This window comes from Pyrgilauda ruficollis, unplaced genomic scaffold, assembly GCF_017590135.1.
Source record: "Pyrgilauda ruficollis isolate IOZ18807 unplaced genomic scaffold, ASM1759013v1 scaffold49, whole genome shotgun sequence".
NCBI classification, from domain to species: Eukaryota; Metazoa; Chordata; class Aves; order Passeriformes; family Passeridae; genus Pyrgilauda; species Pyrgilauda ruficollis.
In genome coordinates, this window is record NW_024526488.1 from 4,795,436 (window position 1) to 4,816,478 (window position 21,043).

General features: G+C 43.0%; 2 protein-coding genes across 4 annotated transcripts in view; one reads left to right on the forward strand and one right to left on the reverse strand.

Moving 5' to 3' along the window:
• TPR (translocated promoter region, nuclear basket protein) overlaps window positions 1-5,065 on the reverse strand; it is a 36,173-nt gene extending 31,108 nt beyond the window's left edge. Inside the window, exons 1-6 of the mRNA XM_041479577.1 lie at window positions 4,904-5,065; window positions 2,883-2,987; window positions 2,382-2,455; window positions 1,200-1,296; window positions 870-973; window positions 213-377 (exon numbers count right to left, since the gene is read on the reverse strand). Coding sequence (XP_041335511.1) covers window positions 213-377; window positions 870-973; window positions 1,200-1,296; window positions 2,382-2,455; window positions 2,883-2,987; window positions 4,904-5,054 — 696 coding nt within the window. The 5' untranslated portion in view covers window positions 5,055-5,065. The remainder of the gene's footprint in view (window positions 1-212; window positions 378-869; window positions 974-1,199; window positions 1,297-2,381; window positions 2,456-2,882; window positions 2,988-4,903) is intronic.
• A 320-nt stretch (window positions 5,066-5,385) lies between these two features.
• ODR4 (odr-4 GPCR localization factor homolog) lies at window positions 5,386-21,043 on the forward strand. 3 transcript variants are annotated; one of them, XM_041479641.1, is made up of 14 exons: window positions 5,386-5,454; window positions 6,469-6,602; window positions 6,701-6,832; window positions 7,210-7,305; window positions 8,426-8,532; window positions 9,258-9,294; window positions 9,417-9,557; window positions 10,138-10,233; window positions 10,691-10,756; window positions 12,076-12,204; window positions 12,866-12,956; window positions 13,891-14,076; window positions 19,153-19,245; window positions 19,942-21,043. In XM_041479641.1, exons 2-14 carry the CDS (start codon window positions 6,504-6,506, stop codon window positions 20,007-20,009), a joined length of 1,341 nt encoding a protein of 446 aa, XP_041335575.1. In that variant the 5' UTR covers window positions 5,386-5,454; window positions 6,469-6,503; the 3' UTR covers window positions 20,010-21,043. The 3 variants fall into 3 exon arrangements, with proteins under 3 accessions (XP_041335575.1, XP_041335577.1, XP_041335576.1); XM_041479642.1 differs by having other exon boundaries at window positions 5,413-5,473; window positions 6,464-6,602; XM_041479643.1 differs by lacking the exon at window positions 12,076-12,204.

A 21,043-nucleotide genomic window follows, 5' to 3' on the forward strand; every position in this document is an offset into this window, starting at 1 on the left:
AATAAGGACACTAAATAAGATTTTTAGCTCCTAGTCCAGTTTATTTTGGAAAATACTTGTCTCATTGTTTTTAACTTAAAAATAAATATAAACCCAAAAGTTGCTGAAAGAGCATACAGGGTCACTCAAATACAGTCATTAAAGTATTGGCTTTAATACAGTTAATCAGGTGGTATAATTTTTAAGAAATGAAAATTCAGTAATTACACTACCTCCTCCTTTTTGTTCTCCAGACTGCATTTGAGCTCCAGGATTTCATTGCCTTTCTCCCTGGCAGTATGGAGCAGTTCATCTGTTTTGGCTTTCAGCTCAGCATTCAGCCACGTGTTCTGGTTCAGCAGCAGCTCTTTCTCTTGCTCCAGCCTTTTCTCCCGGTACTGAAAAGAGAATTGCAGTGTGATTGTAGTGGTTCCTGCCATTTGAGTTAGTTTCCTCCAAGTTTAAATTAGTTGGGAACGTGAACAAGATTAGCAGCCTTTTAGAGGAAATGAATTATGATATTGAGGTTTTTGTCCTTTCCTCCTCCCTTTATGGAGTTTATTCTGCCCACAAAGTAATGGTACATGTCCACAGCTCATTATTTTTCTCCTTTCTACCTCCCTTCATGGAGGTGAAGTCCTTTCTAGGACTGCTAGTCCTTCCTTCCACTGCCACCAAGAAGGCCTGGACATGCTTGCCCAGCCTGATACCCCCTGCCTTCCAGGAATATAGATCTCACTTCTAGTCACAGCCACCAATTTTATAATAAAAGAATTTGCTATAAATAACAGGCACTCACCTGACCTACTTTCCAAGGAATCATAACAAAATGGTGATTACATCACACACAAACAATGCAGAACACACTGTGCTTATACAGCCCTACTCACCTTCATGGAAACATCTGATGTTTGAAGCTCATCCAATTTCAGCTGAAGTTTTGCCTTTTCTGTGTTTGCCTCTGTGAGCTTTTCATTTAAGCGTTTAACATCCTCTGGAGGAGGGAAATCAGTGTTAGCAAAACCTGTTGTGTAACAGCTTTAATTACTAAACTGTAAAGAATGACAACAGACAAGATACTTTGTCTGTAATTGTATGTTGAGCACTAAGATACTGTATAAGGCACATTTTTAAATGGACAAAAACAAGCACCAAACTGCTGTCTTTCTGCAATGTCTGTGTTATTTCCTGGTATTAATTTACTGTGCTCCTGGCTGTACCATTTAAATGTTCAACTTCCTGGGATCGTCTTTCAGTTGTTCGGACCAAGTCTCTCTTCTCAGCTTCCAGTTCTTCCTTCTCTCGAATTAACTGGCTCTGAAAAAGATTGCAGAAGGGCAATAAAGAAAAGTGATCAGCTCTCTGGAACAGTTTATAGCCTCTGCTTACACTCAGAACCACACAGCAGCCAGCTAAACCTCAGTGAGTTGCCCCAGCCAACTGAACACTGAGATAAGAGGCTTACAGTGAGCAGGGAAATCACAATGGAGCTGTTCAAAACTGTATTTCATTTTAATATTCCTGGAAAGACAGCTGTAATAGACAAGAATTTCCTGAAACAGCTTTGTTTGGTTAAATAAACGGGGTAACAGTGTAAACAAGGAATGACAATGCAATTTACACGCACCAATATAAACAATGCACCAACATAAACAACCAAACAATGCAATTTACATGCACCAATATAAAAATCAAAACAAAGTCAACAATCCTGGATCATTTACAGGCTACACTGTTTCTGCCCTCGAGGTATCACTACAAAGCACCTCAGTCAGGCCCAGATAAGCTCCTCTGGAGAGCGAGATCCATCTCTCATTTTGGAAAAAAACCAATCTAATAAACTTGTTTTAGCTTCCTGCTTCAAAATTACTGTTCTGCTGGATCAGCCAGCTCAAGTGACTCATCCTGCAAACCAGTGATTTTGGGCATAACACAAGAAAAACTGCCAGAGTGTGGGAAAGGATGGGGAAAACAGAACTCTTATTTATACCTCTGTCTGAATTATGAGGGTTTGGTTTAAAGTCACTTCACAACAGGTTTCAGCTGGAATGGAACAATCCATCCAAACTGTAACAAAAGCTCCTGCTCACCTGTCATTCAGTTTGCTAAAACACCACCTTTTACTTTAAAAGTTCCTGCAATTTTCCTGCACACATGTCCCCATGGACGTGTAAACATCTCCCTGAGCTCATACTGGTGCTGACCCTGATACTCTCCGTTGGGAACTGAGTGCATTCTGTGCTGCACTCTGTGCTGCACACACGCCCCACGGACATGTAAACACCTCCCTGAGCTCATACTGAGCTGATCCTGATCTCTCCGTTGGGAACTGAGTGCATTCTGTGCTGCAAAGGGCCAGGGAGCCCCCAGGATGTCAGCCCCTGGCCAAGGCCCAGCAGTACCTGCACGGCCGCGTTCCGGTCCTGGGCAGCCTCGAGGTCCTTGTTCTTCTCATTGAGCACCTTCAGCTGCTCATCTGGGGGGAAGGAACAGCAGTCAGGGATCTCCACTAGGATGGGACAGAACTCACCCTCCAAATGCAACGGAGTCACAATTTCCCTGACAAACATTTTTAGCAAAAGAGAAGAATGCCTGACCCTGCCCTGGATGCAGCAGGGGTGCTGGGGCAGACCAAGGCAATGCTTAGAGCAGAAGCACCTTTAGTGAGGATCCACACACAGCCCACTGAACTGCTACCAGCCAGCAAGGGGCTGTTTTGCCATGAGAACAAAAGATTCAGTTTAAAAAGGCTGACTTGAACACACCACCAAATCACATCTCTGCAAATGCAGCTGATGGGAGATTTTCAGCTCCCGTGTAAAACCTGAGGCAGTGCCCACAACACTGGGCTGGAGGGAGAACGTCCTGCCCAACACTTAAGGATGTTACACAGTTACACTTACGAAGCTTTTTAAGCTCCTCCCGCAGAGTTTGACATTCCTGGGTCTCATTTACAAGTCTCTCCTGACTCTGAGCCAGTCGCTTTTCCACTTCAAAGTACTGTTGTTCTGCAAAACAACAAAATCATCTTATTTTACAAAATAAACATTTTTTTTCTTTCTCACCTTTACCAAGGAGCATTCTAAAAAGAATATATAAAAATACTAAGACTGTACAGAATGTGAAGGAAGCAAAAAAAACCCCAAAAACCCAGAACACTTTGGAAGGCAAAAACCTGCATTTCCAGATAGTGAATGCTGTTTTGCTAGTATGACAAGTGGTATCTTTCCAGAAACTGTGATATGTTTCAGCCTGCTCTAGTGGAAAGTGTCCCTGCTGATGGCAGGGGTTGGAATGAGATGAGCTTTAAGGTCCCTTCCAACCCAAGTCATTCCATGATTCTGTGAAATGACCCATCAAATAAGAACCTAATTAATCTGAATAGTTCCTTAACATTTTTGATGTAAGCACAGATGTTGTATCAGCCCAATTATGCAGTGTGGGCTCATTAGCTTAAAACTTCTTTTATTTCTGGAGTATTTCTATAGATATGCAATAAAATCTCAATATCCCCAGGTATCAAGGGATTTGATCTGGAGAAACTTTTAATGAAGACATCTTAAAATTAATTCCTGGGCTCTATTCCCTTAGCAGTGAAAAAAAAAAAAAAATTAGATGTGAATTTTTGTGATCTAAACCAGTAACTGTGTCATGGAGCTTCAGTGTAATATACTCAATGAAAGCAGAACAAATCCCACTCTTGAGCAGGATGGGCTTTAAGGAAGCACTGAGGGATGTCTGTTTATCTTCTTCCTCTCACACATTACAGTTTCAAATAATGCTGCTCCTCCTGCCACACATGAGAAGAATGGATCTGGAAGAGAGTAACTTGCTAAAATCTGTGGGTTACCTTAATTTACACCACACTTTAGTAATATGTTTACCAAGATGTCAACCATGAGAGAGACTGAAAAACTGAAAGGCAGAAATAAAGAAGTATGAAGTATCAGAAGTATGTCCCATCCTCTACAAATTAACTCATATTCACAACTTCACACTCTTGTCTCCTGCTCTCTGCTGGTGTTACTGTTCTGTTATCCACTCATCTCCAAATGAATATAAAAATATTGATTCCATCAGGGCCATTTTACAGAATGGAATTGAACAGTAAAGTATAAACCTAAGGCTGTTTGAGAGCTCTGTGAACAAAGCTGTATCTCTCCTCCACAACGAGGACCAAAGCAGACTGAAGCACAGAACTGTTTGGGTTGGAAGAGACACCTAAGATCAGAGTCCAACCATGGCCCAGCACTGCCAAGGCCACCACTGACCCATGTCCCCAAATGCTACATCCACACAGCTTTAAAATCCCTCCAGAGGTGGGGATTCCACACCTGTCCCGAGCAGCCGGGCCAGGGATGGACACACCCTTCAGTAAAGGATTTTTCCCCAAAATCGAACCTGAACCTTCCCTGATGCAACTGGAGGCCATTCCCTCTCCTCCTGTCCCTGTTCCTGGGAGCACAGCCCGACCCCCCGGCTGTCCCCTCCTGTCAGGGAGTTGTGCAGAGCCAGAATTTCCCCCCTGAGCCTCCTTTTCTCCAGGCTGAGCCCCAAATTCCCAGCTCCCTCAGCCACTCCTCATCAGACCTGTGTGCATCAATGGTAGTTCAAAACCTGGCGAAAAGCTGTTCTTTAAGCCCACTCCAAACGCAGTTTTAACCCTGAACGTCCCTTAGCAAGACGAAAAAAAAAAAAAAACACCAGCAAGACAAATAATAATAATAATAAAATATATATATATATATACTCCAGGAGCCAAAGCGAGACAAACACCGATCAGGTCCCACTGCAGGCCCGTTCCCAGCCCTCTCCCGGCCTCCCAGCCCCAGGGCAGCCCCGAGAGCCTCTGGAAGGCAGAACCGCGCTCCGCGCTGAGCCCGCGCCGCCTCCCCCGAGCAGAGGGCCCGCCGCCCGCGCTCACCGCTGTCCACCTTGAAGCGCTCATGGCGGGCCCGCAGCCCGTCGATCTCGCCCTGCTGATCGCCCAAGAAGCGCTCCAGCTTGCCCTGCACGGCGCGGGGCAGCTTGGCGAGCTCGGCCCGCTCCAGGAGCTGCTGCAGCACGGCCGCCATGGCTCCGGCACAGCGCCGCCCGCCGCCGGCCGCGCTTCCGCTTCCGCCACGGCCGCGCCCCCGCCATCATGGGTGTGGCGGAGCCCCACAGCCGGGATAGCAGACCGCACGGCCTCGTCGCCATGACGGATACAGGAGCTTCATCCCTGCTACATGACACGAGCTGTTTGTGCTTCCAGGGTGCCCCGTGCGCCCGAGAGCTGCCGGGGAAGCGCGGCCGCTTCCGCCACTCCCAGCATGGAGGGCGAGGGCAGTGCGCCCCCTCGCGCGCCCTTTTCCCGCGCTCCGCTCGGCATTGGTGTGCGCCATCGCCCTGCGCCGCCGCGCTTCCCGATGACGTAACCGGCCACATCAGTGCTCGGCTGGGACCGGGGAGGCTGCAGGAACTGGGAATGTGCAGGTGCTGATCCATGGGGATGTGGGGTGCTGATCCATGGAGATGTGCAGGGGCTGTTCCATGGGGTCTGGAAGTGCTGAGCCTGGCTGTGGGGATATGAGTTGAGGTGTGTGAGCACCTTCCCTGTGGATATTCAGGACGCTCCTGGCTTTCTCACCCTGTGCTCTTGGCCTTCAGCTTTTTGATGCCTAATTCTCTGGGAGAGCTCTCCAGGCATGAAGGGGTTTTCAGGTCCCCAGCCCTACGGGGAAGGGAGGGGAGTCTGTGGCAGCCCAGGCTCATTGGAATGTCCACAGATGCTGTGCTTTGAATGCTTGGGAATTGGAATGGAAGTGATGTAGAGCATGTTCAAGGACACGTGTGGAATTCATCAAGTCACCGTGTGAATGGAACAGTGCATCCTTTAGAAGTATCATGCAGCAAGATGCTTTTTCTTGAAGGCATTTCAGAATTCAAATCCTGGGTTCAGTTTTGGGTCTCTCGTGACAAGAAAGATGTGGAGGGGCTGGAGCGTGTCCAGGGAAGGGAACAGAGCTGGGGAAGGATCTGGAGCACCAGGAGTGGCTGAGGGAGCTGGGAAAGGGGCTCAGCCTGGAGAAAAGGAGGCTGAAGGGGGACCTTTTGGCTCTGCACAACTCCCTGACAGGAGGGGACAGCCGGGGGGTCGGGATGTGCTCCCAGGAACAGGGACAGGAGGAGAGGGAATGGCCTCAGGCTGGGCCAGGGCAGGCTCAGCTTGGATATTGGGAAAGTTTCTTCACTGAAGAGGCTGTCCAGCCCTGGCCCAGCTGCTCTGGGCAGGGGTAGAGTCCCCATCCCTGGAGGGATTTTAAATCTATATGAGCATTGTAGCATTTGGGGACATGGGTACATGGCCTTGGGGGAATGGTTGGACTCGATGACCTTGCAGGGAGTTTCAGTCAAACAGTTGTAAAGGGTCTTTGTGTGAGACTTGTTCTCCTGTACCCATTGCAGTGTGTGTACCTTCTTTCACTTAGTGCATTGTGTGTTTTGTAGGCTGGAGCTACAACACCTCGCTTAAACCTGGAGCCATGGGTAGAACTTACCTCGTCGAGGAAGGAATTGGGCAGTACCTGACAGAGCTCAGCACGAAGGTGAAGCCATATGTCACTGGCCTGTTGATAGGGCAGGTAAGTGTGGGATTGTCCTTCCATTCCTTGCTGTGAACTGGGGAAACCCCTGTTCACCAGCCTGAAGCTGTGTTTGCTTCTGTTGATGTTCCGGCAAGTGTTCCCCACAACGGGACTATGTCATCCGGGCTGTGCGAACCCCTCCCAAGGAGCAGCAGCAGGAGGAGAGCCTGGGCCCTCCCAAGCTGGCATCCCTGGATGAGGAGTGGATCACCACACACGCCAGTCAGGTGAGAACTCACCCTGGGAGGTGACAAAGGGGTGGGAAGAACAGGAGGGAAGTAAGAAAATAAGATGGACACAAAGGATCTCAGCACTTGTATCATCTCAAAGTGACAGAGCCTTCCTAACCACGCTGGGCACAGGTGTTTTAAGCCAGAAATACCCTTAATGTTTTCAGGTTTTTTGATGAAAGGACACTTGATATCACTGAAGGGAAAACACTTGCAGGGTGTGTTCCTGCATGGAGAGGGTCCTGTAAGTGAAAACCAGTTTCCCTTAGTTCACTTCTGCTCTTGGTGCAGACTCGTCTCACCAGTGGTTTTTGATATCTTGAGTTACATGGTTTCTACATTGCCAATCCTATTAATAAATGTTCATTTTCAAGGTGTCCAGAATGCTCCCTGGAGGGTTGCTGGTTCTTGGTGTGTTTATGATTGCAACTCCAGAGCTGGCTAAAGACGGTCAAAATGCTCTGCGCAAGGTAAGCAGAGTTCCTGCTGGGAGGACAGCAACACCCTTGGCTTGTGTGTGAGGAATTTCCTGTCATTGGCTTGGCTAAAATTAAGTTGTTTTGTTGCTTTATGTCACAAGTGTTGTGCTTTGATGTGTGGGTTTGAGACTGGAACCTCAGAAATCCCTGTCCTGTGAGACATTATTTAACCTCCTGTTTGTTACTGCAATAGGAAATCTGAATTTCTATTTACTGGGTTTGTCTGTATTTACTGGATGTGGACATTCTGGCTTAGGGAAAACATCCTCAAGGTTTGTATTATGCTAAATCCTTGTTGCTTAATATAAAGCCACATAAAGGTGCTAGTGATGTTAACGTGTTATCTTTCCTTGTCTGAATGAATCACTCAGTTTAGGGGTGTTTACAGTAGTGAAAGATCTATAATTCTGATTCCTTTAAGAGAAGCATCTTGTCTAGAATGTGTGCAGTTAGGAGTGTGGGATTAAATTTAAAACATACTCAGAACTATCTGGTAGACTTAAAATGCATTTTTGTTACAGTATCTACTGCCATATTTGGTTTCTGTTCTGAAAGTGTGCATTCATTTAATCATTTTTCTAACATAATCATGGTCAGTGATTTAAGCATGAGCAGGTTTGGCAGCCTGAGATCCAGAAGTCAATTTTGGCAGTTCAGTGTAATTGCATCTAAGTTGTGCTTAAAGAAACTGATAGCTGGCTAAAAAAGGTGAGCTGTGTCCAGGTGACCAGTGATGGCTGAATTAAAAATTGGGGGGGATTTGTTTTTTATAATTAGTAGCTATTTTTCACAGCTTTTCTGACCCAGCTGGTAGGCACAAAACTGTAATATGTCTGTAAGGACGAAAGCATACAGGTTGGACATGTGAATGTGTGCTGCTTGCTTTGGTTTATAAGGGAGCTAAATTAAAGTTTAACAAGCCTCTTTCACTTTGGGGAGAAGTGCCTCTGAATCCCTGTTGAATGTTCTTGTACTGTGACATTTTGGTGGTGTGTAAGCTGTGTTTCTTGCTCATACATAATTTTGATATTGTTTGGACTTAAAATTTCAGTACAAGACGATTTTCCAGGAATTATAATTAATATTTTTGCAATATATTTTTGGTCTTTAGCTAATCTTCTCAGTGGAAAAGTCCTTGAGTAAAAGAAGGCTCTGGAAACCTGCTGAAGAGGAGGTCTCAGACAGAGCAGCTCTTCAAATCTGTTCTGCTACAAAAAAGTATCCTTTATGAGCAAGGTTTATTGACTGGGACTGCTGTCCCAACCAAGATCCAGTTACAGCTGAATAAATAAGAATTAGGGAGGAGGAGGCTGTTTTAAGTTCAGCTAGACATGTATAAGTTGAAATTATGAAGTTTTCTGATAAGCCGTGGTTGAGACTATTGACCCCTCTTGTCCTTGCAAAATTTCCATCCTTTCTGATGAGGTCTGTCTGTGTGGCAGCATCAAATGGCACCTTTCCCAGTCAGTGTTGACTTGCATAAACTGAAATTAAAAAAATCTAAATTACTGTTTGGCTTTTTGAATAGCTGTTGCCAGTGGTGCTTGCATGGAACTGGGGGAACAGCAATCCTGTGGGATCAATACTAGAGCTGCAGCAGAATGCAGGAGCTGTTGGTAATGACATGATACAAGGAGAGAAAGCAAGGATTTTTCCCTGAGGGGAGAGAGAGATGAGGATAAATTACAAATTGGTGCCTTGGTGCTTCTCATGTCAATACATATTGATCTTAATTTGTTTGTAAGAGATGGCACAGCATCACTGTGGTAGCTGGAGATTGCAGGCAAATGTTTTCCCACTTTTTTACACTGATGAAAGGTGAGAACTTGCTCCAGAGCATAAATTAGCTCGACAAGGAAGTTTAGTAGAGGACTAAGTGAACTGTGGATTGTTCTTAGCTGTTCCCTTGCTTTTCACTGGGTCTTTTTCTTTAAGTAGCACAGAGTAGTTTGCCGAACCTACGATGTGCAGGACCCAAAGGTAAGCTCATCCTGCTGTGCCACACCCAGCTTTTCATGCATGGCAAGTCATGCTAACCCCCCAAAAAGCCTCAATACAGTGCTTTGGGTAGATGCTTTATGGCTTTTCTTTTCTGCTCTCAGAGTTCAGCTAAACCAGCAGACTGGAAGTACCAGAGTGCTCTGACTGCCTCCTGGGTGGCTTTGGGCTGCACAGTAAATGTGAACATCCACATTCCACTGCTTGCTACTTCCCCCAACCATGACCTGGAGAAGAATACCAAGGTAACTCACTGCCTGCACCATTTCCTACACACCAGTGACCACACTCATTTCTCTGCTGAAAATTAAATAAGAGAAAAAGAGTTGAACAGTGCAAGAGAGGAGTAGGACTAATCAGTGGAGAATGTTTAGCAATTGTTCCTCGTTTAAATGTAACTCTTCTGCTGTGCTCAGTGAGAAGTTTCCCTTGTTCAAAATTATGTAATAATTGTCATGAGTATCCCAGGTAACCTCTCTGCTGCCTCACCTGGTGAAAGGTTGCACCCAGTTTGTGCAGGACTGTGGGGTGCTTTTGCCATGAGTTGGCTTTCAATGGGCTGCAACCCTCTCTGCAGCCCCCAAATCCCTGGGGTGGCACTTCAGTATTTTGCAATGCTTGTTTCTGAATTTATTCTGAATGTGGTCCATTTAAGGTTTACCTTTGGGAAAACAGGTTTTTCACAGACTTTATAACTCTGTCAGAGTAACTATTACAACACATTCTGCTGTAAGTTTCAGCATGGGACTGTCCAACCCTTCAGTGAAATTCTTTCCTCTTTCTTATGTTGTTTTTTTTTTTGTTTTGTTTTCACTTATTTTAAAGAATGGGTTAAACCGATGGTCAAAACAGATAGAAGACAGTGTTTTTCTGATCAATGGCCAAGTTAAAGATGAGGATACAGAACTGCTGGAAGGGCAGGTGAGTACCAAACAAGGAGCAATTGAGCTCTAATAGATGTGTGGTTGGAACCTCTGTGTGACGAAGCATTGACTGAGACATCTCTTGTGCAGTTTGTTGATCTGATTGGCTGTTCCAGGCAACCAACACACAGAGCTGCCATTCCTGCAGCTTGCCTCTCCCTCCTGGGGCAGTGTGAGTGCAGTAATTATGTGTGAAATGACTGAAATGTTTCTATTACAGAGTGAGGTGTGGATGTGGGTGATGACATTTCAAAGACCTACTTCGGTCACCTCGTTGGCTGATGCATTCATCTCTCCTTTTAGTTTTGTACTTCTATTCTCTTGGTTGGTTTCTAAGTGCTATTTTTCCCTCTCAAAGGCTATAAACTAGGGAATACTCTATGTCATAGTGAGGAGACTGCTTCGGGCACTTTTTTTTTCCTGTTTCATGACACAAAGAATTTTTTTCCCCTCAGAAAAAGTTCAGAGGAAATACTCAGCCTGGCACTCAGTTTTCTGATGTCAAGGTTCTGACACAGCTGGTAAGTTTTTAGTGGTTTGCAAAGTATAAGCTTGCCTTTAAATTATAAAATAGAGCAAAAAATAAAATAACAAGGTTCTGAATTATTGTCTAGAAATCTTGCTCACTTATTCCTAAGACTTTTTTCCCCCACCTGGATATTGAATATGAAACTGATGGTCAACAGATCTGCATATTTTGTGCCTTGAGAAATTCTTGTGGTGAGGTAACCATGTTGTCCATGAATTGCATAGGATAGCTGAAATATTGGAAAACAGCTATGGAAAAATAGTCCTGTGACTAATTTCTTTGCTAGTAGGATACCTGTGGGTACCTGTGTACATTGATTTCAGGTGACTTTGCATGTGAAGTTCAGAGTCACCCCCACACTTCAATCCACAGCTTGCCCTGGCTAGCTTGGACATTCACTTGGATGCTTTTGTCAGAAGCTCAGCTGCCAGCTCTGGATTAAGGCGTAGATCCCGTGAGCTGAATCATCATCTGGAACTGCTGGATCTTTGTCAGGAGTTTCCTCCCTACCTGAGTTGTGAAGAGCCATGAATTTAGTGCTCCAGTCTAGGTCCTAAAGTCCAAATGTGTCCAGGCCTTGTTTGTAGCCTCCTGTGTTTTGTCAGGTGGCTCCTGGATTCTCAAAGTTATGTTCAGCAAAACTAGAAGTGTTTCCAATGCCATTTTAAAGTCCATGAGTATCTCAGCTTCTTTTGTTGTTACTGTCTATTGTAATGAGTTTAATTGCTGCAGGGAGAGGAAAACTTTTTTTGGCAGAAGTGGTTTGTGCAGTTGGTGTGGAAGTTGTGTTTCCAGGTGTTGTCCTGGAGTGCTTCATGCTCACACTCATTGTTGTGGTAATTAGGGAGAGCATTTCTAGGCAACAGTTTGATGCAGCTCTCAGTGTGACCACGTGTATAATTTGGTACTGACTGATGGGATGACTCCCAGCACACCCTGGGTTACACTGATTATAGCAAACATGAAAACGTCATTGCTTTAAAAAAGTCTGTAAAAGACTTAACAGTTGCAATGCTGTTATTTGCCACAAGCCTGGAAAGTTTTAAAATCTCATAGCCACAAGTGTTTGAAATACCTGGAGAGATAAACACATTTTCCATAATAGCAAAGAGATTTTCAGTCTTACCTAACCAAATTAATAACTTAAAAATAAAATAAACATAAAATTAGTTATACATGATGAAGGAAACAGCTTGTGTGTGAGCACCTGCTGTTGGTTTTCTGGTTCTGGTTTTAGTGACTCTGCTGGTTCTGGTTTTAGTGACTCTGCTGCAAGGGCCTGGGCTAAAAGTGGATGTGTTTGTTCCTCAGTGCCAGGGTGCCAGCCCCAGGTCCACGGCGACGGTGCAGGTGTGCAGTGGCTCCATAAACCTGCGGGGAGCTGTGAAATGCAGGGCTTACATCCACAGCAACAAGCCCAAGGTTAAAGAAGCCATTCAGGTACTCAGCAGGCTCTTGGTCCATCAGAAACAGTCTCCTGAAACACAGGGGGCTTGGCATACTGGTTTTCCTTTGCCAGAACTGGGGTCAAAGTTATTTTAGAAACCATCCATTTGGGGTTAGTTAGTTTTTCTCTTCTAGAGGATATGTGTGCTGTGGGTAAGGCTGGGCTCTGGGGAGTCTTTGCACAAATTGTCAAAGAGATTAGGCTTTGAAGAATTTTCTTTAAAAAAGGTTGCAGACTATATTTTTATATTTGTAGAGGTAAAATTCAGATTTACTTGCTCAGTATTTTATTTTTTTCCCCTCACTGAGTCATTACCCCATGATTATTTTTGTTTGGTTTTATTGATAAATATCTAGAAGTTGTCATTTCTTATCCTAGCAATCCTAAAATTTTCCTCAGCTTTTCATTTTTGTTTTGTGGTTTTCCTTCTTGATACCAATTATTTTAATGTTATCTTTTCTTTATTAATAAATTATTATTTATGAAGTTGAAAATTCACACTAGTTTTTATTTTCTGGGAAAAAATTATTCTTTCATCACGGGTTTAACACGTGGGGCTTCTTTGGTTATTTCTTCCTGGCTAAAAACTTTACAAATAGTTTTGCTTTTGCAAATAGTTTTGATATTCCTGATGATTTCACTGTGTCCTTGCAGGCTTTGAAAAGAGACATAATAAACACATTGAGTGATCGTTGTGAAATACTGTTTGAAGATCTGATTTTAAATGAAGGACCTCAGAAAAAAAGTAAGAAATTAAAAAACGCAACCCACTAGCTTATATTAGCACAGTGAATTTTGGTAGTTGTAGAAAATTCTGTTATAGTGAAGTTCCAGTATGTTTAGAGCAGAATAAAAAGGGAAAGATATTGCTTGTCAGCCTTGACTTTTTCTTAAATCTGGAAATTTTTTTGTCAAGATTGTCTCCTTTGGCATCACAGTTCCCGTGACCACAAAATGCAGTCCCAGCTTCTTCCTCGCTCATCAGAAATTTTGTGATTTTTCAAACTTCTGCAGTTGAAACTTTTGTCTCTGAAGTTCCAACTGTACCTTGCACGCTTTAAATTTTTATTTCTATTTTCTTCTAATCCGTGTATGGTGTTCCTATTAATATTGATGTGTGTTAAAACTTGATAGTGACCAGATGTCTGAGCTCATGCTGGGACTCTTTAAACTCCTTTAAGTCGGTGCAGTGGTGTCGTTGCCTTAAACCAAAAAGGAGTTAATTGACAAATCAATGGGAACGTCTTGGCAGAGCGAGCCTTTTCCATTGCACGTCGTTCTGAGTCCCCTCTCTAGGTGGCACCCGAGCTTTGTGGCTCTGAGTGACCCCTCTGCAGTGCTTTGTGCTGGTGAAATCTGCTCCTCGGGGAGCTCTCACCTGCAGGCTCTGCCAGAGCCCTCCTGCGAGTCATTCTGAACAGGAGAAAAGCTCTGCTTTGCGTTTATGCTCTCTTTTGGAGCTGCCGTGGGTATTTCTGGAGAGACTAATAATGTAAGGACATAAATCCATGGAATAGCAGCCCACTGAGCCAGGCATGTCTGAAAGCAGCGTTTCCACACAGAGACCTTGAGCCCCTCTTTTGCAATGACTTTTATCTTATACTCAGAGATTATGGAGGGATCTTATCATAACTGTCAAGGCTTTTATTTGGATGGTATTTCTCCCTCTTTCCTTTTAGATTTTGTGAGGGAATATCATGTCTTGCCTCAGAGACTGTTTGTCCCAGTTGCTGGATCCAGTGTGATGCTCAGTGATTATAAGTTTGGTGATGAGGCTGCTGGAGAAATCCAGGACCGTTTTGTGGAGATGTTGGATCAGCCTGTGCAAGCTGAAGATATGCACATAGCTGAGGACATTAGCACAGGTAAATATCTGAGAGCCAGGGCAGGCTGGCTCAGGGGCTAGGAAAATGCTGATTAATGGCATAGGCAAATTTTACCTAGATATGGATGTGCCTAAAGTCAACTTACTTCATATGCAACTCTAAGGATTTATAACAATTCATTACAGCGTAAATATATTGTGGAAAATGGTCCAGTTTCTTAGAGTTTGTGTTTCTTGGAACAGACTTCTCTTTCCCCTCTCAAGTATTTTGGTTTTTCAGTGCAGCCATGGCTGCAGCCCTTGAGCTGCTGTAGAAACATGCAGAGATGGTTAACCAAGGTTTGCATGTGCCACTGTGCTCATGAATTAGAGGGGATCCTTTATTGATAAATAAACTCTTAAAAAACACCTTGCAAAGCTTTGTTTTTCACATGAATATCTGTATTTACACTGACAGTAGTTCATCTTTTTAGTGCTAAGTGGTTTTGAGACAAGCTAGAATAAGTTGAGTGATTTAGTCAAATCTACTGTTTTTTCACAACAGAATTAAAAACACTTTAAAAATTCTTCTAGCAAAACATTCATATAGTCTAATGTGTCTTTCAGGAAGTTTTCATGCTAAACCTGATGTTTTAAAAATTGCCAAATACCCTTCTTTATTCGGAGTGTTTTAATTTAGGTACCAAATGCAGTGCCCAAACCTGAAGATTTGAGGCTCACCCAGAATGAAAACAAAAAAGAGCACTTTTCATTTTCTACTGAATGTCTTACAAGTTTGTGGTCTGATTATGAGACTGCTATATTCCCTTTAATACAGATATTTTGACATAATATAGTTACTGGATTCCTCTTTCTGAATATTTCTGGTCTATATTGTTCCCTGTTGGGTTTTTTCCCTTGCAATGTTGATTTCAATGTAGATTTCAAATATGACATTGAAATGCACCTAATAACATTTCCTGTGGCCTTCTGGAAGATATTTTACTCCCTTTTTTTTTTTTCCCATCAAAATGCATATGAGCTGCAGGTTGCAGTTTTATAATTTAAGTAAATAAAAAATCCAACACTAATTCTCACATTAAAACTATGAACACTTTTTGATGTTGGTATTTAGGGGCAAAAAACTGGGCAATGTACCCATGACTTGCTGTGCAAGGTGAACTATGAGTATTGATATTCACCTTGACTTGCATGTTAACTTGAAGTGGGTTTTGAGTTTCCTCATTTCAAAGTTAACCATAAATTCTTGTCTTTCTGAATGAATCAGCTCCCCCCAGGCTTTAACTAGACCTGTTAGCTGTGAACTGACTCATCCTTTTGAAGAGTAAGAGGTGTACAGGAACCTCAAGGAAAACAGGAAAGCCAATAAAAATCTCTCTGGCATTATTAGAGTAACTTTAATACTCTTAAAACTAATTACTACTGAGCTTTAAGGAATCAGTGTAGCTTAGAGAAGCAAATGAGTATTGTTGTAGCAGTGGAGAGAGGTGTGGGAGGAGAGAGGTGATGATTCAGTTCAGTTTTATTGCTTATGTAAGGCTGTGGGGAGCTGCTGGTAGGAAGGAAACACCTTTCCACTCACAGCAGGGCATCCCAAAGATTAATGCCAACAATAGGTGTGAAGTGATGGCCACAAAAGGAGCTTGGGTGTTCTTGTAGTCTGCTACTCGTAGAGTTAACTGGGGGGGATTTATATTCCTTTGCTTTGAAAGAAAAGCAAATTAAAGGAGGTGTGTATTTTCTTAAAAAAAAAAAAAAACAAAAAAAAACAAAAAACAAACAAAAAAAACAACCCCAAAGCCACAAATTAAAATAAGTGCATAGAAGAGGGGAGGAAAAAACATGCAAGGAGATTTTGGGAAAGCTTAGCCTTGTCCTGGTGACCACCATAAAGTTTGTCCATGGAATGGGCTTTGTTAATTGCAGTAGTATTGATAATGCTATCAGCACAGCACTGTTCATTCTGATAATTAAAGTTGAGGCATCTGTCACTTTATTAAAATCACAAGTTATTTATACACTTTTATCATAGCAGGAAGGTCATTTTAGAAGGAGTCCTGTTAAATGCATACAAAGTGTTCTGCATTCTAAAAAAAAAAAAAAGCCCAAAAAAATCCCATTAATTATGGGATTTGATTTTTATTGTTGCTTTGGTATGAAATGTCTAAGTATTGCTGTGAACATGTTTTTTGTGTTATAATGAGAGTTTGTGGTTTCTCCTGTGCAAAGGCTTTTCCAGTGCATCATTTTGACTTGGGAAGCATGTGTTGTTTCTCTAAGCCTAGCTCTAGCTTTGTTAATAACAGTCACTATTCAGTAATGGGTTTGTAGGGAATTTTGTCATCAGCCTTTCTGTTTGTGTCACAGTTCCTGTGGTCTGAGGCACCTACCTCGAATTAACTGGAAATGCTGTTCATACTGAGGTTCTGGGGAAAGTTTGCTGATAAAAAGAATTCTCTAAAATTCAAGAACACGAGCGGGCTTTTGAAATAATTTGGGGTTTTGTTCCTCTTTAAAAGATGCACTTTAGAAGAAGAGGATTGAATCAGTATAGGCAAAAGATTTATTTTTTAAGCTGCTTCTAGTAAAAACATGAATTTTTGAGGCCAGTTTTATGTGTTTACTGAACTTGGGGCTCTCCTGCTATCTCCTGCAGTTTTAGTCTCTTGACTCTTGTACAGCTCTCCCGTGGGGAGACCACTGGGTCATGCTTTAAAATTGCTGTGTAGAAAATAGAAAGTAAACCCCAAGCTATTTATAAGTGAAAGCCTTAAATAGCTCTAACACTGTAATTTCAAGGTCTTCAGTGCTCTAATACAGGCAACTGAAAGCTCTGCATTTCTGATTGGCTTTGCTAAATCCCTGCTCCTCCTTGGTGCAGGGGGTGGGCTGTTAAATACCCTGAGTGGATAGACAGAAATAAGACTTCAGCAGTGGTAATCACTTCCCCATCTTGGTTAGGAAACTGAAAAATTAAGGATTCATCTAACTGGTACTAGAAGGCATCTGCTCTGAAAACTCTTTTGTGTGATTTTTCTACTCTACATGCAAACCTTCCAGAATGTGATGGCATAAAGTCTTGTGGTAACTAAATAGCTCAAGGGTGGTTCTTTTTTCTTTTTCCCTTTGACTTCTTATTTTTCCCCCTCTGAACAGGTGAGAAATGTGCAGCTGCCTTGATGTGCAGCTTCCAAAAGTCCCCTCAACACAGGGAGGCACCGAGAAACCTCAAGTTAGAGGACACAGACCATCCTACTTGCTCATCAAATATACAGCAGGAAGGAACCTGCTGGAGCTAGAGTCCAGACATGGCCCAAAAAATGCAGTCAGATTGTCCCAAAGTGGGATGTTTCACAGAATTCAAAACTCTGGACAGAAGTTCTCTTACTGTGCTTGTTAAAGATACTTACTGAATTAATAACTCCTCTAGCTGAAGACGTCTGCTCATATTTTAGGCAGCTGAGGGAGTGTTTTTCTTGGCACAAAAAAAATAATGATCTAGCCGCAGTCTCATTGAAGACTAGTGGGATTCAGGAATATTTGATCATTTCTCTTCAAAAAACACACTTTGCAGTGAAATATTGTTATCTTGAGTTTACATGGCTGTGCTGCTTGCAGGGAGATCTCCAAGCAATGTCTGTATATCTGTATATCTCACTGTCCTGTTGAGTTTCATATCTGGCAGTGATTTCTCTGCTGCTGTACATCCTGTACCAGTGCAGTGGGTTTAGGGATAAAAACCCTAAAGACAGGTTTTAAAAGCTAGTTTGGGTGTTTTTGTGTAACAAGTCTTGTGCAAGCTTGACTTAAGGATATTTTGAAGACAATTATCCACATGACTCAACAGAAACGACCTTTCTGATCATCTAGATTATCCATTTCCACCATAGTTAATGACAGAGAAAGTACTTCATGAAACATTTGCATATGAATCACACAAAGGATGTGCCTTATTACTCAAGCATGTAATTTGTGATTTATTGCTGATGGTCAACCCCTCTGTGGAAATGGAGATGTGTTTTTATTCAGATCAGTGTCCCATGGCCTTCTAAACCCTGATATCTGGTTCTGCTGGGGGTTCCCTTGTCTCCAGAACAGTCTGTTAGGCTCCTTCTCTTATCTGAGCCTGCTTGTCTCATTCTTCCTAGACACATCCAGCTCCCACTGCCGTGACAAACACTTTGTCTTACCCTTTGCTTTGTGCAGAAGGTGCCTGTGGTTGCAGATTCTGAACTGTAATCCAAATTTTTGGCAAGTGTTAGCAAACGCCTGAAAATGGGAATGCTTCAAATTGAAGGCCTTTGGCCCACAACCATCAAGCCTTGTCACTGGGGGGTGTATGGTGTATTCCATGCTGGCTCTATGTGGCTCAAACAAGTTGGGTTGAAGGACTGGGGATTAATCCACTTCTTTCTCTCCTGCCCCTCTAACAAGCTGGATATAGCCAAGGAAATAGAATAAATATTTGCAAAGGAAATAGATACAGGTTTGAGTCCCATCCACCTGGAAATAGACTCAAGCTCTCTCACATCCTGGCTGGGCAGACTAAGGATTTAGTAATTCTTCCAAAGAGGAATGAGTCCTCAATGCTTGCTGTGAAGGGGTATTTTTAGGGGATCTTCAACAAGAAATTTCTGTGGCTGGAAAAAATGCATCTCTGCCTGTCGGGTAGGGAAGTGCTGCTGGGATCATCCTCTCCTGGTGTGGGATTTGCACGTACTCTGAACTTGGGACAGATGGCTCTGGTGGGAACCTTTGATCTTGGAAGGTGCTTAATGGTACTTTTTGGTGGTTCCCTCTCACGTAGTCAGATTCTCCCCAGGCTATGCAAAGAGGGTTGGGAATGTTACTCTGGAAGCAGGGTGTGGAAAATGAGTTTTGGAAGAGGAGCTCCCCCTGAAATGTATTTTGTCTCTTTAGTTTTACCCTTCCAGCCATACAGCATAGTTCAGCACAGTGCTATTGTTGTTGTACCACTTCTTCTGCAACAAACTGGGGCTTTTTTTCTACCATAAATACACTTTATAAAGTTGATGTGAAGTTCTTGGCCTTTTGCATTAATTCACTATAAAATACAACTGTTAATTTTCCCCTTCTTCCCTTGATTTCCACGCAGTTGATATTTGCCCAGTGACTGACAGCCCGAGTGACACACAACAGGCACAGCTGACAAAAGCAACGTTGCTGTTGAAGCTCCAACAAAATATGGGTATGTTCCTTCCCAGATTTTTGCTCTGGCACTCCAGAAGCTGCAGTGGCCCCTTTCAGGACTGTTAGCTCCCACAGCATCCTAATTGTCAGCTCAGGAATTCAGGGAACACCAGCCACAGAGCTCTCCTTTCCATTGCAACTTCTCCATGATGCTGCCTCATTTAGCTCTCAGAGATCTGTCTGCACTTAGTACAGCTCTCTTTGCTGTGGGGCTGCTTGTATTGAAATAGTTACACTTTAGTCAACAAAGCACTTACTTCTGGTTTCTGTTAATTATTAGAAATAGAATATAGCAACCAGAATATTAAATAGGAGCAGTAAATATGTGTTTGCTTTGAATGTAAAAAAATTTTACATTCGAAGCAAATCATCACTGAAGTGTTTTTGGGGTTTTCTGTGTGTCTCCTCAGCTGCATCAGTAATGGGCATGCTAATAAAAGTAGCATGGGGTAGCTCTTTTTGTTTCTCCTTGTGCTCATTCCCCCTGACCCACCCTCCCCTCCCTGCCTGCTGCTGCCTGTGCTGCCCTTCCCTCGCTGCCTGTGTTCTCTGTGGATTTAGAGCTGGTTGTGCTGCCCTTCCCTCGCTGCCTGTGTTCTCTCTGGATTTAGGGCTGGTTGTGCTGCCCCTGTTCTCTCTAGATTTAGGACTGGTTGTGCTGCCCTTCCCTCACTGCTCTTCTCTCTGGATTTAGGGCTGGTCGTGGCAGCTGCTGTCGCAGTCCTGGCGTCAATTTTCTCCTTCAACTACTTCAGTGATTGATCTCCAGTGATTGAACTCCAGCCACCACAACTCCTGGGAAACGCTGGCCATTCAGAAGATGAAAATAGCTGGGGTTAATATATTAGTAATTAAGAATTGTTGTCTAAATCTCACCAGGTAGATGTGCAATGTAAACTGTAATACCTTCGGTTACCTTGTTCCATCATACCCTTCCTAAATTACATAGAGTTATGCACTTACAGAATCAAGTAGAGGGTGAATCAGGTTTACAAGAAACTAACCCTGTCACTCTGTATAAATGAATGGCAATATTATTTTCTGGACAGGTCCCTGGAACCAATACAGAACCTTAATTTTCTTCCTCCTGGCTCCTTTAATATAAAATGCTACTCCTGGTGTTTCTCAGGGTATTGGTAAAACCTGCATAATGACCTGGTATAACAATTCCTGCTTTAAGGGTTCCTTTGCTAAGAGAAATCTTATTTAATTACAGTTAATTGGGGAAAAATTAGTTTTAGTAAAGCCAGCATTTCACCATAGGTATTGTTTTAGATTATACTGGCTAGCTAGCATAAAATGCATACAAATAGTTTCTAAAAGTTTCAAGACTAGACCAAGGCAGCCTGTAAATAGCTTGGTTCAAGAGTGGAGAACTCAGAAATCAATGAAATGCATGGCACTGCTGAGCCGTGTGTGTGCTGCTGCCTTTGACTCAGTGCCTCCTGATGAGGATTTCTCTGTCCAGCTCCAATGCAATCACTGTTATCTTGGAATTTGAACTATTTCAGCAATAGTTACACCTAGGCAGGCCTTGTGGGTTATCCTGTAGAGACAGATAAGTTATCAAAATTATTGCTAATCAGGATTTTTAGATTATAAACAGAGAGCTTTCCATTATGAGAGATTCTCCTGGGGATGTTGGCCAGTTAGATGTTTACTTGACATGAGGAAGGTGGACACAAGGAATGAACTCTAGTAAGGCTAATAAAGATAATTTGTATATGAAATGTACTGTTTACTTGGACCTGAGCTACAACAGAAAAGAATTAACAGGGTTTTAATACCAATGCAAA

Coding starts and splice junctions, on each gene's coding strand:
- ODR4 (XM_041479641.1), top strand. CDS start 6,504: ATGGGTAGAACTTACCTCGTCGAGGAAGGAATTGGGCAGTACCTGACA. Junction 14,077..19,152: donor AGCTGAGGACATTAGCACAG/GTAAATATCTGA, acceptor ATTTCCACGCAG/TTGATATTTGCCCAGTGACT. Junction 19,246..19,941: donor GAAGCTCCAACAAAATATGG/GTATGTTCCTTC, acceptor CTCTGGATTTAG/GGCTGGTCGTGGCAGCTGCT.